This window comes from Protopterus annectens, chromosome 1.part0 (assembly GCF_019279795.1).
Source record: "Protopterus annectens isolate FY-2018-M chromosome 1.part0, PAN1.0, whole genome shotgun sequence".
Classification (NCBI taxonomy): Eukaryota; Metazoa; Chordata; order Ceratodontiformes; family Protopteridae; genus Protopterus; species Protopterus annectens.
The window spans coordinates 776,427,812-776,445,134 of record NC_056725.1 but is presented as its reverse complement, the minus strand read 5'-3'; the positions used below and the strand labels follow the sequence as shown (position 1 = coordinate 776,445,134).

General features: G+C 44.7%; 1 protein-coding gene across 1 annotated transcript in view; it reads right to left on the bottom strand.

Annotated features, from left to right (window-relative positions):
- The window catches only part of LOC122794480 (adenosine deaminase domain-containing protein 2-like), a 1,461,320-nt gene that overhangs the window by 477,496 nt on the left and 966,501 nt on the right, over nt 1–17,323 (bottom strand). The window contains exon 9 of the mRNA XM_044062915.1: nt 16,245–16,286. Coding sequence (XP_043918850.1) covers nt 16,245–16,286 — 42 coding nt within the window. The remainder of the gene's footprint in view (nt 1–16,244; nt 16,287–17,323) is intronic.

Here is a 17,323-nt window from a genome sequence, read left to right as displayed (position 1 = left end):
GGGAACCACTTGGGACATCAAGGCGGGCTGTCACTGGGACCGGCTGGTGGGGGCCTGGCCCAACTGCAAGGGAGTGCGGGATGGAGCCGTGGCAGGGACCGGGGTCGGACGTCCTCAACAGTGCCCTTTCCACTCGTCGAAGGCCGAGGGGAGCCAGCTTCTCTAAACCCGAGCCGACCCCCACTCGGATCCGACGCACAGATCGGAGTCGGAGCCGAAACCGTCGGATCCGAGAGACCGGTGTGCTCCGACCTGGACGGAGCCGAAGACACACCAGCTCCCTCGGATCCAAGGCTCGGTCCTCGGCTCCGAGAGGTCGGGTCCGAAGTACCCGAAGCACTCAAGGGATGGGACGGATCCGAGGTGCGCCGACCTATCGGATCCGACCCACCCCCGGATCCAAGTCTGCCCGGCGCCGACAGCTCCGAACCCGTGGTATGGGTCGGAGAAGGAGCCAAAGGGGCGAAAAAAGGGGTCGAAGCCCCTCCCGGATGGGGGGGGGGGCTAGGAGCACTCCCATTTGCATTTGGGCCTGGATGAATTTCCTCATCATCCGGTCCATATCAGCTTCACTCATGGAAAAAGTTGACCTGGTGGAGGCCACCAAAGTGGACCTAGAGAGCTGCCTCGGAGACCTCCTAGAAGGGCTAGCCTCCTCCTCCTCGGGTCCAGGAGAGAACCGAGGGGAGTGGAGCCGAGGAGGAGGAAAGCTAGAAGGCACAGGGGAGGCCCGCTTAGATGGAGGAGCCGAACTGGAAGTTTCGGCTCTCCGTTTGTGGTGCCTCTCCCTGTGCCTCTCCTTCTTCTCTCTCTCCCTAGAGGACTCTTTCCCCTCCGGCAACTTAGAGGGAGGTTGAGTCCCAGCCGGAGGGGGAGAGCCCACAGCAACAGGTTGCTGAGTAGAAGGGGCAGAAGCCGAAGCGGTATCTGGAGGTAAAAGACCCGCCAGCACCAGCTTCGACCTCCGCTCCCTCACAGCCCGGGGGTTGAACCCTGCACAAATGGTACAACCAGATGACAGGTGTTCAACCCCCAAGATGAACGCACAGTGTGGCCATCCGCTGGGGACAGCTTATGGCCACACTCGGTACATTTAGAGAAAACAGCCTTATGGGCTTCAGACATTATAAACCCTGAAGGCCTAACACAACACACACACACACACCAAACTACGCAAAACCCGAGAAATATTAACTAAAAAGAGAGAGGAAAGCCTAACACAATCAACACTAATAATATAAGTAACAAAAATAGAGAATTTTTAAACTTTTTTTGTCAGACAACTTATCTGTCACCAAAAAACGCCAGGAGCTCAAGAATCCGTCGCTACTTGAAAAGCGGCAAACGGAATCTGAGGTCAGTCAGGGCTTGGCAAGGGGTTATGGGTAAGAGGGAGGAGCTAGGAGCTCGGAGCCTAAGCTTTTGAATTGCCGGCTCAGATCCGAGGTCGGATCCGATACCCACAGGTTGCAGACGAATGAAGTCTGCCTACTTCAGATCATGTGTTCTGCACCATTATGAAGCAACTAAAATGACACTGACCTTGTGAAACCTGGCTTCTATATGAACATCCGCAGAGGAAATGAAAGGAATGTGGAGAAAACTACAGAACAGCCCTAGAGACCAACTGCAGATTAATGCATCAAAGTTCTATCTATGCAGTGAAGGGATTAGAGAGCAACAGCTCAAGCACCTGGAGTTAATTGAGATGAAAAAGATCACAAAACTGATAGACCCTCCTCAGTAAAAATGTCCTGACTATGACTGAGCCTCTCAAAAGGCATCAATAGAAAATTAATTCATCTGTCCGTAAATGAAATGCGATGGTGATCCTAAACATGTGTGAAAACCAGAAAATGCTCAGATGAGACTACCGATTCCCAGATTCTCACTTCTTCTGATGTAGAGGGTAGGGTCATTGGCCCAGTATCACTGCTCAGTCATCCAGATCTCAGCAGTGACATTGCTAAGATGTGGATGATTGATAAGGTTCAAATCTGCTTCCCATATACTGAGGGTTCTGAACAAAGGGCCTACTCTGCTTCCTTAGAGCCCTGAAAACATTGAAAAGAGGCAATGAAGTGGATGAAAATAGAAGTTATGTCCTTACCATAACGTTCCATGTGGAGTGTTCATCTCGCCTTTGTTCTTACACATGGGTTCGGAGCCGATCCTCGGCTCCGTGTCGGCCGCTTGCAAGCTCTGCATCGAGAAGAAGCTCGAGACAACCTAATACCCACAATCCCCCTCTGCCTTTACCTCAGATCTAGTTTGCAAGCAAACCAGTAGTCAGAGAGAGAACACTCATGCCAATATCACATATGCACAGAAACTAAGAGTTTATATATATATATACATATATACACATATATATACATGTCAACTATATACACAACAACTGCAATGCAGAAGCAGAATGCCCCAGACCAGGTACCAAACCGAATGTTCTTCCTAAGGGCGGGAGGGTGGGAATGTAAGAACAAAGGCGAGATGAACACTCCACATGGAACGTTATGGTAAGGACATAACTTCTATATGTGATAGTGTTCAATCTCGCCGTTTGTTCTTACACATGGGTAGCGTCCTAGCTCCTTGTTCCTGAGGAACTCACGGAAGGACGTTCTTGAGCACAGTGGAACCAAAGGTTGCCCTGTCCCTAGAAACCTTGTCTACCTTATAATGAGAAATGAATGTATGTGGTTTAGACCAAGTAGCAGCCGCACAAATAGCGTCTAGTGGTAGGCGAGCTGAATGAGCCAGGGATGTAGACACTGACCTTGTGGAATGTCCTTTGGGTTTGTGCAAAAGAGTTTGATCTGAAGAATCATAGACATAGATGATACAATCCGTTAACCACTTAGAAAGAGTTCTTTTGGTAACCGCTACTCCTTTTCTATTATCAGCAAAGGCTACAAAAAGTTGATCAGATTTCCTGTGATCTTTTGTTCTATCCAAGTAAAACCTTAGTTGTCTGTGGACATCTAATTTGTGCAACATATACTCCATTTTATTGGAGTGATTCTTGAAGAAAGTGGGTAATTCAATGGACTGATTAATATTGTTAATAGAACAAACTTTAGGAAGGAAGGATGAATTAGTGCGAAGAGAAACTCTGTCAGAGTGAAAGATCAAATAAGGGTGTTTAATGGAGAGAGCTTGAAGTTCAGATACTCGCCTAGTGGATGTAATGGCTACCAAAAAGAGAGTCTTCCATGACAAAAATTTCAATGGGCAAGAGGAGGCTGGTTCAAAGGGGGGCAACATTAACTTAGATAATAATAAGTTTAGACTCCAAGGTGACGTAGGAGATCTAATTGGTGGTCTAATATGAAAACCCCCTTTTAAAAAGGCTTTACAAAGTCTGTGGGCCATAACAGGAGCCCCACATTCTTCCACATGGAAATTAGAAATGGCAGCCAATTGAACTCTTAATGTGGCAGGAGAAGCACCCTGATGGAACAATTCTGTTAAAAACTCTAATATTTTATTCAAGGGAGCTATAACAGGGTCCACTTGCTGTGTATTCGCCCAGAATACAAAGCGCTTCCATTTACTAGTATATGTTTTAGTAGTGGAAGCTTTATGAGAAGCCACTAATATATTCTGAACTGCAGGCGAAAGAAGATCAGACCTGGCTAAGTTGGGAATTGGAGCAGCCAAGCTGCTAGATGGAGGGACAAAAGCGAGGGGTGGGGAGTCCCTGACGAGTGAGTCAATAGATCTGGCTCTGGGTCCAGAATCCAGGGTCCCCGAATGCAGTGTGTTATGAGGAAGGGGAACCAAATTTGACGAGACCAGAATGGGGCAATGAGGATAATTGTCCTGTGTAGGTTGTTGGCTTTCTGGAGAAACTTTGAGATCAGGGGGAAGGGAGGAAATGCGTACAGGAGACCCGGGGGCCAATCGTGAATCAGTGCGTCCTGGGGACTTCCCTGGAGGGGGTAATAGGGCAAAGTAGCTCCTGCATTTGGCGTTCATTGGAGACGCAAATAGATCGCAGGAAGGCTGGCCCCACGTGCGAAAAATCTTTTTCGCAACTGACTGTTTTAGGGACCACTCGTGCGGTAACAGTATTGCTCTGCTCAGCCTGTCGGCTATGACGTTGGATGACCCCGGTGCGTTGCTATCAGAAAGCGACCCGTGGACTCCGCCCATTGCCAGATTCTCATGGCCTCTCTGCATAGCTGATAGGACTTGGTTCCCCCTTGCTTGTTTATGTACCAGACTACCGACATGTTGTCCGTCTGAACTGCAATAGTCCCCAGAGGAAGAAGGGGAGCAAAGTGTTGCAACGCTAGAAACACTGCCCTCAACTCTAGAACATTGATGTGCAGATTGTACTCTAAATTGGTCCATTCGCCTTGGACTGTCTGTCCCTGAAAGATGCCCCCCCACCCTATCAGGGAAGCGTCCGTGGTCACCGTAGCTGTAGGCGTGGGTAGCACAAATGGTCTCCCCTTGGAAAGGTTGTAAGTTTGAAGCCACCAGTTCAGGTGTGTTTTGCATGTGTTCGTTATAAGAATCTCGTGTGTTAGAGGTAGTTGTTGGAACGACCATTGTGCAAACAGTAGCCATTGTAGGAATCTCATGTGCAATCTTCCCAAGGGTATTGCAATAAGAGAAGCTGACATGAGTCCCAAAACCTTCAGTACTAGTTTTGCTGGGGATTTCCTGGACAAAAGAAGAAGACGTATGTGAGTCTGAAGTGACAGTATCCTTTCTGGAGGAAGTCTTAGAATTAACTGATGTGTATCTAATTCCGCTCCTATGAATAAGATACGCTGTGATGGCTGTAGTAAGGATTTTCCGAAGTTTACGGAAATTCCTAGGTGAATACACAGTTGAAGAGTGTAGTCTCTGGCCTGTACTAGTTGAGGCTGGGTGGTGGCAGAAAGGAGCCAGTCGTCCAGATACGGAAACACCTGGAATCCTAGGCGTCTCAAGTGAGACGCTACCACTGCCATGCATTTGGTGAAGACCCTGGGGGCTGAGGTCAGGCCAAAGGGCAGGGCTCGAAACTGAAAGTGACTGGCACCCAGCCGGAAGCGCAAATGATCTCTGGATGCCCTGGCCATTTTGATGTGGTAGTATGCATCCTTCAGATCTATTGAGCACATCCAGTCGTCCTTCTGTAAGAATGGAAGGATCGATTGAAGCATGACCATTCGGAACTTTTCTTTCTTGACGAAGGTATTGAGGTCGCTTAGGTCCAGAATGGGCCTCCAGTCCCCTGTTTTCTTTGGAACTAAAAAGAACCTTGAGTAAGTTCCGAATCCTCTTTGGTCCGCTGGGACTGGTTGGATGACTCTTTTTTCTAGCAGCTTTGAAGTTTCTATAGCTGCTGGCTCTCGCAGATGGGGCGGCACATCTGGGAGTCTTTTCTTTGGAATGGGATAAGATAGAAATGGTATATTGTAACCTCTGGTAACCACACTTTTTACCCACTTGTCCGTAGTTATGTTTTGCCAGGCCTGAGGGTATAAAGCTAAGCGACCCCCGACTGCCTCCAGAGCAGGACAGTCGGGCCTCCTCTCAGGAGTGCTGGAAAGGTTTACCAGGGAGTGTATCCCTGTCACCTTGATTCTGCGGACCCCCTCTGCCGCCAGGGCGGCGTCTTCCACATCTGCCCCCTCCTCTGCCTCTAGAAGGGGCATCACCCTGTGTGCCTGGGAAAGATCCTTGGGGTTTTCGAAACCACATTTTTCCACCACGTTGCCCTTTGGGGTACGGTCTGGTTAGGGTGGAAAAACGGACTCCGACAGCAGACAGAGTCTTTCCCTCCTGTTCACACCGGGTAAGGGTCTCCTTTACTTTGGGGCCAAAGAGAGTGGCACCGTCAAATGGGGCGTTAGTAAAGGAAGACTTGAAGGCTTCCGCAAATGAACATAAGCGCATCCAGGATTGTCTGCGAAGAGCAATCGCTGAAGCCACTGCCCTACTCGAACCCTCGGCTGCGTAAGAGATCAGCCTCATGGACGAGTTCACAATGGATGTAAGGGTATTAAGTTGCGCTGTCACTTTCTCTGAGACAGCAGCATCTGTAGTACCCTGGAGGGTATCTCCCAACTCTTTGACTAGATCCCTCTGTAGTCGTGTAAAGTGGGTCAAATAGTACAGGGATCGCATGGAAAAAGCCGCTGAACTAAAAATGCGCTTCCCATACCTGTCCATAGTCCTAGAATCTTTATTAGGGGGATGGACAGATGAGGAAGATTCCGACATCTCCTTTTTCGTGGCCGCTGCCACCACCATAGCGTCCACTGGAACTCCTTTTGTCAAGTAAGTTTTGTCCTGGGGTGCAGTGATATACTTATTGGGCTTCCTAGGGACTGGTTCCACTGTGTCAGGAGCCTCCCACGCCCTTCGAGCAATAAGTTCCATTAATTCATCGAAGGGCGGAGTGACCCAGGAGGAGGAAGGGCGAGCACCGAATGCCTTCAGCAATACTGACTCATCCTCAGAAGGGGGAAGGGACTGCCAGTCACCTCTCTGTTTCAGGATCTCCAATATGTCAGAAAAAGAGACATCTTCTGAAGGTGACTTAGGGGACCCTTCTGACTCATCCAAGTCAGTATCGGATGTCAAAGATTCTTGTGGAGAATCTAAGTGTCTCCTCTTACACAATCTTTTCCTAGGGACTTCGTGGGGAGCATCCGAAGAAGCCTCCGAGGAAGAGGGGGCACCCTCCAGGGGTGGCTGAGACACCAGTGCTCGACGCTTGGATGTAGCCGTGGGTGCAGAGGAGGATAACGGCCCTTTATGGGGAGGAGAGGTTGCTTCTACTGACGTGGTTGTCTGAGTAGACAACACCTTCCTCATGAGATCGAAGGCCCCGGGTCCCGAGTCGAAGAATCTCCGGTTCGAAGAAATGGGAAGAATCCCGAGACAGGCACGAAGGCATCGACCCCAGGGCGGAGCCGAATCGATCCGCGCCGAGGCCCGAGGGAAGAGTCGGAACCGAAACGTCGGTTCGACTCGGCCCCGGAACCAAGGACAGATCGTCGGCTCCGAGACTCGGTACGGATCCGACGGAGTCGAGGTGAGAGGAACAGACCGAGAAAGGGCGGTTCTGGACCCGAGGGCTCCACAATCAGAAGATCAACCTCTTCCGGCTCCAAAGACTGGACAGGTCTCGGAGGAGGAATGGATGGAGACAATGGGAGGCCTTCAAGTTTCGACACCAACTGGGTGGAAACCGAAATAAGTTTGGATAGGGCCGAATGCTCCAATAACTTCTGCACCACACGATCCACATCGACATCGGAGAGCTTAGAAGAAGAACGGGTCGAAGGAACCGAAGACGGAGCCGACCTCAATAGAGTCGAGAGAGGGAGCTCCATCACCGGTTCCAAGACTCGAGGCTCAGGAACTGACACCAGTTGAACACTCGGCCCCGAGTCTGTGGAACCGGTGATCTAACTTTACTCGAAGAGCTCGGAGCCGATGACTTGGGCTCCGACGTCTTCGATTCCTTCGAGGATTTGGATGCCTGGTCTGAAGCATCCAGAGCCTCCTGAAAGGAAGGTTTTAATAACCCCCTGTCCATGAGTTTCCTGCGCCTATCTGTCATGACCCTCCCACTAAAAGAGTGACAAATTGAACAGTCCTCTTGTAAGTGGAGAGGGCCAAGGCAGTAGACACAGGAACTATGGTTGTCAGTAACTGACATTTTTTGGCCACACTGGCAACGTTTAAAGCCTGATTTCATTTTCTCAGACATCTTACAGGTAAGAGAAAAAGTCAAGTCCAGTAGAGAGACAAATCCAGTAGAAAAAAGTCGAATCCGATATATATGCCAGTCCGGTTGTCAAATTTAAGTAAGGGGTGGAAGGCCCCGAAAAACTCTAACCAGTCTAATTAAATTTAACGGTACCAAGAATTTCTACCTACCACACACACATACACTATGTCTACCAAAAAGTACTTTTTAGAACAATTTTTTGTCAAATAAAACAAAAATAAAGTTTTATCTTATCTGAAGTTGCTCGAGCTAGATCCCAGTGATGCGAACGCAGCAGCGGCAAACTAGATCTGAGGTAAAGGCAGAGGGGGATTGTGGGTATTAGGTTGTCTCGAGCTTCTTCTCGATGCAGAGCTTGCAAGCGGCCGACACGGAGCCGAGGATCGGCTCCGAACCCATGTGTAAGAACAAACGGCGAGATTGAACACTATCACATTGTCAGTTCTGGTGGCAGGAAAGGTTGCCCTTTCTATTTAAATTTTCTCAGAATGAACAGATTTAGAAGAGACTGGTTTCACTAGTAAACAAGCTGGAGAGTAAGAGGAGTGCCTTTTCTGCCTAGCTTGATAAACAGGACCAAGGTTGAGGACAGAATGCCATGTTGTGACTTCTCTTTGACAAGAAGCTGTAGTAAAAAGGCAGAATACTGTTTATCAATCTTTTAAGACAGCCTCTTTACAATTTGCATAATCACATGAAATAGATTCATGCTCTGGATATAAACAATTTGCACATCTAGCTTTATAGTTTCCACAGCCAAGCTTGTTAGAAGTAAAAGATGTGATAACGGCAGAGGGTCACAACTCACACAAAAAGAAAAGAAAATCAGAAGGAGCAGAACTCTAGCACAGGTCGCAGAATGGAGGAAGAAAGCTTCAACAAGAGACTGAAGGGCAGGAGTATCCTAACAGAAGGAGAAAGTATCTAACAAAAGCAATACATTTGTCAAACTACTGAAAGGACAAAAATAAAGTGACAAAGGTTGTCAACCTATGCTCAAGATCATAAGGAAAATAGAGACACCCGACAAGATAAAATTCAAAAACGCAGCATGGGGTCATTAGAATTCCAAATTAGTGTGCTTAGCAATGGGAAGAAGCTAGAAAATGGAGGACAAAATGTAGGATATCTGGGAAGAGGATGTGCAAAGGTTGCCAAGAGGAGTTATATCTACTGAGCTGAGCCATGTGTTGCACCAAATTCTCCTTAAACAAAGGTAAAATTTACAGTTTACCTTTACTTGTGTTAGTGTAGACTTTCTTTTTTCACCCAGAACAGATATGTGGAAGAAGGGATGTGCTTGGGTGAGTTATAATAGTGCTCCTGGTGCTTGTTCAACTGTCAAATGGAACACCAGTACACTTTTCACAAAGGATTTGATTAAAGTTCCATGTAATAATATGGACCAGTATGCTTGGTACAACAGAACCGACTTTTACTTTTAAGTAAACGGCTGTTTGGTAATATTTCTGACAATCCTAGCCAAGACTTTATGGCTACAGACCAAAGGTTTACGTAAAACTGATCAGAATACCAGATGTTCTTCGTGTTTCACTGTTGCAGTCATTACATTTGGGTAATCTGCTGGCAGGTTGCCCTCAGTCGCCTGATTAACAAAGTCTTGGGTCCTGTGTCGGTTGCTGTCCCTTCTTCCATGACGTCAGGTTGTCAGGGGTATAAAACATGCAGCCAACACTATTACATCAGTCTTTCTTGCCGTGAGGTGCCTGAAACAGAAGCAGTTCGCAAGTGCTGGTCGGCCGACTCCTAAAATTTTTGTTTTCGAGCTTCAGAACTGAAGTCTTCAACTTAAAGCTAAGTACCCCGTTGGGGAAACTTTTTCTTGCTCCTTACCGAAGTCAGTAAAAGTTAATAATTGCATTACTTGTGGAAAGCAAATACCTCAAATATTTTCATTTGTACTGTATTCCTTGCCTAGGCCCTGACTACGACGTACCTTGCTGTTGGTGTTCTGCTTTATTTAATCAGCGCACTATCCGTCGTCGGTACATTTTTGCCTCTAAATATTTCGGTTCTCAGTTTAATTATCCAGAAATGATGTCGGTTAGCCATCCGACTACCGGAATTCCAAAAAAACGCAAAGAAAAAGACAGAGACAGGCCATTGAGATCCAAAACTGCCAACAACGCTTCTCCTAAGCCAGTTGCCAGTTCGCCGGTACTCAGTGAGGCACTTTCGCAGCCCCTGATACCTGCTACTTCTGACTCACAGGCCTCTACTGAGACCCATTCAGAGTTTGGCATGCCATGAGATGCTTCACCTATGGGACGTGCGGATGTCTCTACCTTGGATGGGTCCGGAGCTGCTGTGCAGGCACTGGCTTTTGAGGGTGTATTCAGGCCTACAGACTTGCATATTAAACTGACTCCACCTTCTATACTAAGGCCCAATTCTCAATCTAGGTCTAAAAAAACGACACCCAGGCCACATGTCCAGGCCCCTATGCCTAAAAAACAAATGATCAAAATGGATGAAGATCTTATTACTCTAATCAGGGGTAGTCACCCCCCCCCCCCTTCTAAGAGGCCTAGGACTGAGCTTGAGTATGAATCTTCTGATCAGGACTCTGTTTCTTCTAATTCTTGCAATTACTTGAATTTGTCCATACCTACTTATGAGGATTTTGATGCAGAGGATTCCATTCCCTCTGCCCCCCCGAGGACTTTTCTTTTGAGGAAACTTTACATACCTTAAAGGAGCATTTCCACTGGGAAAGTCAAGAATTTTCTGAATTTAAAAAGAGGCTTAGGGATTTCCTTCTTCTACCTCAGCATAGACCTTTGGCTATACCTCTTGTACTAGACATTGTTGATGTGTTTTCAGAATCCAGTATGGCTCCTGATTCCTTGCCTCCGGCTCCTAATAAACCTGACAGATAACTACAGGGTTCCTGAGTCCCACAAGTTCCTTTTCAAAAATCCTGTTGCGGATCCAGAAACCATTTCTCAGGGGCCCAAGGGCATTAAGGCTTCTACTGCTAAAAATCCTACCCCTTCTGATAGACTCCAGGACTCTGGATAGATGGGGTATAAAGGTTTATACTTCTACAACCTTGGCAATCAGCATATTATGGGACTGCTATTTCGGACTGTGTGGAAAATAAAGATTTACAGGATTTATTGCATTCTGCTGAACAAGTTGGAAAACATACTTTGCAATATGGTTTTGATTCTTTAGAGGCCTCTTACATGGCTGCTGTTACTGGGTCTGTGCTTAGAAGGCATGCTTGGCTTAAGGAGCAGTCTCTGCCTGATCATGTTAAAGCAAAATTGTTGGATGCTCCTTTAAATCAGGACTGCCTGTTTGGCAATAAGGCTGAAGAAGTTCTAAAAATGATGGAAGATAAAGCTAAATCTATGCAAATTTTAAAAGACTTCTTACAAGTGCAACCTCTAAGGTTAAGTAGGCACTGGCCTACTAAGAATTGGTCCTTTCCAGCTCCTTCCAGATCCACTCAAGCCAACAACAGACACACCAAAAACACCAGGTTTCAGTCCCAAGAGACTCTCAGAACTAAGCAATGGGGGGCCCCCCACTTCCAAATCTGGAAATAGCAAGACACCCCCTTATGGTAAACAGTCTCAATGACTTTCCTTTAAAATTACCAAGCACTTACCTTTTAGCCACCCCTTTGGGGGGAGGAGATTGCTTTTCATGCAAAAAACTGGGAACTCATAACCCAGGACAAATGGGTTTTAAATACAGTGTCCCAGGGATACAGATTTCATTTCCACACGTTGCCAACACCAAACCTGCCCCCAAATCAGTGTGCAGAGGCTCAGAAACAAGTACTTCCCCTCTTAACCATGGGGGCTATTCAACCGGTACCAGAAGAGGAAAAGGGACAAGGCTTCTCTTCCAGGCTTTTCCTGGTACCCAGAAAAGACAAATCATGGCGTCCAATTCTGGACCTGTCTACTCTAAACACCTTTCTGGACATTCCAAAGTTCAAGATGCTGACTCTTCACCAGTTACTTCCTATGCTAGGCAAAGATGCCTGGTTGGCAACTCTAGATTTAAAAGAAGCTTACCTGCATATCCCAATCAGGGAATCTTGCAGAAGATACCTACGCTTCAAAGCAGGCTACTTGCATTAACAACTCTCTGCACTGCCCTTTGACTTGTCTACTGCACCCAGGGTATTCACAAAGTGCCTGGCTCCAGTAATTGTATTTTGCAGGCAAAGAAATATTCAAATATATCCATACCTGGATGGTTGTCTAATTCAGGCAGAAAACCAGACCATACTTATAAATCATCTGGTGTTTGTAAAAAGGGTTCTAACTTGTCTACGGTACAGCATAAACAAAAAGAAATCAAAACTGGTACCCTCTTAACATATTACATTCCTGGGTGCAAGCTTGAATACAACTGCCCAGATGGCTTTCTTCATGCCAGAAAAGCAAATTCATTTGGTAACTTACTTCAAACAAGTGGCCACCCAAACCCTGCTATCTGCAAAACAAATACTGCAAAAGCCTTGGGGTTCATGGCCTCCTGCATTCTTCTAATTCCGTATGCAAGACTGCATAGGTTCATAGGTTGGTACTAGGCTATCAGCCCTAGGGCCTATACAAGCCTAGCCATAACAATTCCCTGGCTATTTCTTCCCACATTATTTACTTTCCTGGACCCCTGTCTAGCAGGGCGACTGACGTGATCCCTGGGGTGAATTTCCTTTCTCCCATCCAATCCCATCTCCCTGCATATGAGGAAACTTCAGTGGTACTTAAAAAGTCTATGGAGTCAACATTGTTACAGCCTGGAAACAATGATTCCTATCATACCTTGCCTACGCCTGGAGTTCCTATGGTGGACAGAGGCCTGGCACCAAAACAAGGGACTGCCACTCACACTACCTCCTGCCGCTCAAACCCTAACTACAGACGCATCACACTATGCATAGGGGGCTCACCTGGCAGGGAAGTGCATTCAGGGCAAATGGAACCCTAATCAAATGCACCTTCATATCAATCAAAAAAAATGTTAGCTGTACAGAATGCTCTGACAGCCTTCATGGACTACATTCATCCAGGACAACTAATGGTAAAAACGGACAACACCACGGTTATGTGGTACATAAACAATCAGGGGGATACACATTCCTACCACCTCTGCAGACTAGCCATGGTATTGTGTAACATGGCCTTGGGCTACCAAGTGCATCTACAAGCTCAATTCCTGCCAGGAAAACTGAATAACACTGGCAGACGGACTAAGCAGAAATCTCATGGACCCTCACGAGTGGAAACTGGAACCACGGATTTTCAACATGTTGACAAGCAAATGGGGAGCCCAGACATAGATCTATTTGCCTCCCCCCAAAACAACCAGTTGGACAAATTTTGCACAAGGATTCCTCACAAAAAAGCCTGGAAAGTGGACACTCTGTCCTTCAGCTGGAAAAACTTATCAGTCTACGCCTTTCCCCCTCTGCCTCTGCTCTCCAAAGTTCTGCTAAAAGTCAAACAGGACAAACCAAAAATGATTTTGATTGCTCCAGACTGGCCACGCCAACACTGGTACCCACTCCTGCGCAGTGTGTCACAAATTATCTCCATGGCACCTGCCTCAGACACCTTCCTTGCTGTCTCAGTAGAACCAAATTCTGCACTCTCATCTCCCAACATTGAACCTTGCAGCTTGGCTAATCACTTAAATTCACCCTTAGCATCCCTCAGCAAACCTGTGATGGATGTCATCTTGGAGGTGAGAAGACCTAGTACTAGAAAATCTTATGCTGACAAATGGAAAAGATTCTGTGCCTGGAACCAGTCTTTAGGGATGAGCACTGCAGCACCCAATTTACCTCAGATTTTGCAATACTTAACTGAGATGCTTCACAAGGGCCTGTCTTTTTCCACTATTAAAATCCACGCTTCAGCTATTTCAGCTCAATATAACACAGAACCATCCCTCTTTGCTCATCCCCTGCTCAAACAGTATCGCAGAGTCAAAGAACTTGAGACCACCCAGGAGAGCTCCTACTCCTGCCTGGCACCTTAACTTTGTTTTGGAAAAGCTCACTTTACCTCCTTTCGAGCCAGCTGCTACTGCAGACTTAAAATTTATTTATTGGAAAACAGCCTTCCTCTCAGCAATCACTTCAGCTAGAAGGATATCTGAATTACAGGTCCTTATGGCAGTGGAGCCTTACATCATCTTTCATGCAGACAGGGGTATCTCTGAGGACCAATCCATCCTTCATGCCCAAGGTGGTTTCCAGTGTGGCTCTTAACCAGTCCATTCATTTGCCAACCTTCTATCCCAATCCACAGAACAAAGGGGAATGGATTCTGCATTCCTTGGACGTGCACAGACAACTTAGATTCTACTTGGACAGAACTAAATCTCGAAGAAAATCTAAACAATTGCTAGTGGCATTTGCTGCTGGGGCAGAGGGGAAGGCTATTTCAAAACAAACCATTTCTAAATGGATAAGCCATTGCATTCATTTCTGCTATAAGCACCATGAAAAACCTATCCCGCAGGGGATCAGATCTCATTCCACCAGGGCTGCATCTACTTCAGCAGTCTTACTCAGAGGTGCTCCGACCAGGGATATTCTAGAAGCTGCTACCTGGAGTTCAGTACATACTTTCACCAAGCATTATCATTTACCAATTTTCTCTAAATCCAGAGCTGGCTTTGCCACTGCTGTCTTGCAGGGCCTTATAGCTGGTCCTAATGCTGTATAAATCCATCCTCCCTACCACAGCTTTGGGAATCTACCCAAATGTAATGACTGCAACAGTGAAACACGAAGAACATAGTACAGTTGCGTACACTTACCATAAATGTAGATGTTTGAGTGTATTCACTGTTGCAGTCCTGGTTACCCTCCCTCCAGCCCCCTGTTTTTCTCTTACTATACCTCTGCTTTCTTTTACTATGCTTAAAAGCCTTTTTGGTGTATTTGCTTTTGGTTGGAGGTATATTTTTGTGTTTTTAATTTTATTTGCTCCCCATTTGGGGGGCAAAGGACATCTGGGGCAAGAAAAACTGATGTAATGGCGTCGGCTGCATGTTTTATTCCCCTGACAACCTGACGTCATGGAAGAAGTGACAGCAACCGATGCAGGACCCAAGACTTTGTTAATCAGGCCGACTGAGGGCAGCCTGCCAGCAGATTACCCAAATGTAATGACTGCAACAGTGAATACTCTCGAACATCTACATTTATGGTAAGTGTACACAACTGTACTTTCTGCATAGTCTGCAAAAAAAAAAAAAAAACACACACACACACCTGTTCAGTCTTTTGCTGTAAACTTAGTGTGGGTTATTACCTTATCTAACTGAAACTATATACTGCCTCTAGGCAACTGCCTAAAGAAATTTGTATACACTGAATAAAACCTAATACCTAAGCATGTTCTTTCAATGTATAACCAGGAAACTAAAGACTACTGAACAGTTTTGTCACAAGTCTCATAAAACAGATGTTGTGCAGCTACTGAAGCACACAAAAAGTAAAGCTAAAGACCATAATAAATGAAATCCTATGTCAACCCAGTACAGTGAACTCCCAGATGCAGGGTCCTGCAATGTTTTTAACACAAAGTCATTCATAACATACACACACACATATATATATATATATATATATATATATATATATATATATATATATATACACACACACATACATATACATATTTTTATATATATATATATATATATATATATATATATATATATATATACCTACATGGGTCCTATTTGTTTTGTTGACAGTACAGTTCATCGAACCGTAATTTGTCGAAATTACTTTAGCGAAAGTGCATTTCGTCAAAAATGCGCTTTTGCTAAAGAAAACAAAAAAATTCCATTTGCATGTACGCTGACGTACAACTAAGGAACCTCTTGTAGAGATCGTAGTACAGTGGGGATAAGGGAATATTCCCTTTTCCCCACTGTAGTGCGATCTCGGAGTGAGAATATTAAATCTCGGAGTGAGAATATTAAAGTGTGGGGTGTGTGTGTGAAAACTGTGTAGTGTGTTATTTTTTTTATTTAGTTTTTATTTGTTTATTACGCGAAAGTGCATTTTCTTTGGAATGCACTTTCGCGGAAGTGAGTTTGACAAAGTACAGTTCGATGAACCTTACTTTCGATTTAACAACGTAGACCCACATGCACACACACACACACACACACACACATATATATATATATATATATATATATATATATATATATATATATATATATATATATATATATATATATACACACACAAAGTCCACATGCTCTGACCACAGGATTTATACTAAATTTCTAAATTTCTTGGAAGGTTTGAAAAATATGCTGAAACGTAAAGCTAAACAGTTGAAATGACGCTGTGTGGTTATCAAACAAAGGAAATACTTTGTACATTAAGTAAATAATTAAATCATTTTAATAAATACATAGATTTTGAGTAGCATTCATCGACATTTTCCTAAGACATCATAAAAAGTTGAAAAACTTTTTTCCTTACCTGGCCTCTTCAATAATTTTATCTTTCCCTGAATTATTTAAGCTGCAAGCAAAGAAAAAGAAGATCATCTCATGAAGTGTTCTTTAGGTTGCTTCTTAACATATTCTGTAATATAACTACTGCACGTGCATAAAGTGTTACTTATCTGTTTCATCCCCAATGAAATGGTACTCACTGTTGTGATAGAAATTTATAGTGTATTTTTGTTGTATATAATTCAGTTCCAAATTAATGTAATACCCCATTAAGTTTTGTTTCCTCACTACTATTACAATTTCCGTAAAAAAAAAAAAAAAAATATATATATATATATATATATATATATATATATATATATATATATATATATAAACAACTATTCTTCACCAATTCCTATTACTGGGATTTCCATTTTGTCCTATAGTCTTGTTTTTTTTAATTGCTGAAACAAACAAATCCTGGAATAGGATTGGTTTCGCAACTAAATTTGCAACTACTATTAGCTCCTTAAAATTTGTACAGTACGACCAAGTGGTAGAAGTGTGTACTGAGAGGAAAAACAATGTGCTACAGAAGAGAATAAGGCTATTCCTTACAGTGCAAGACAAGGCAGAAATGAAGGAGGCTCAATAAAAGGAGAAAAACAGAAGGGCAAGAAAGCAAATGAGGGCAATGCAAGCACAAGTCAAAAGGTAGCTGACAGAACAGGTTATAAGAAAAGGGAGATATTCAGGCACGAAACAAAAACGAAAGACAGTGGGACAGACCAGACCAGTTGACCAAAAATGATAGGAAGATCATGGAAAATTGGGAAAGAGGAGGTAAGGAATAAAAAAAAATGAGGGGAGAATGCCAAATTGGGAGGAAGACATGCAAAGGAGGTGTGAGCAGTAGAAAGACACCCAAAAAGAAAGGGAGGAGCAGGAGAAGGAGCTTGCCTCCCTATTACCTCAGGAAGGCCAAAAGTACTTTTACAACAAATATTTTTAAAAGGGGATTCATATTAAAATTCAAAAATTGACAGGAAAAATTGACCATAGACAAAAGAAATACCTTGTTGCCTAAAGACACGATCTTCCTTATGGGAACAAAGAATAAAA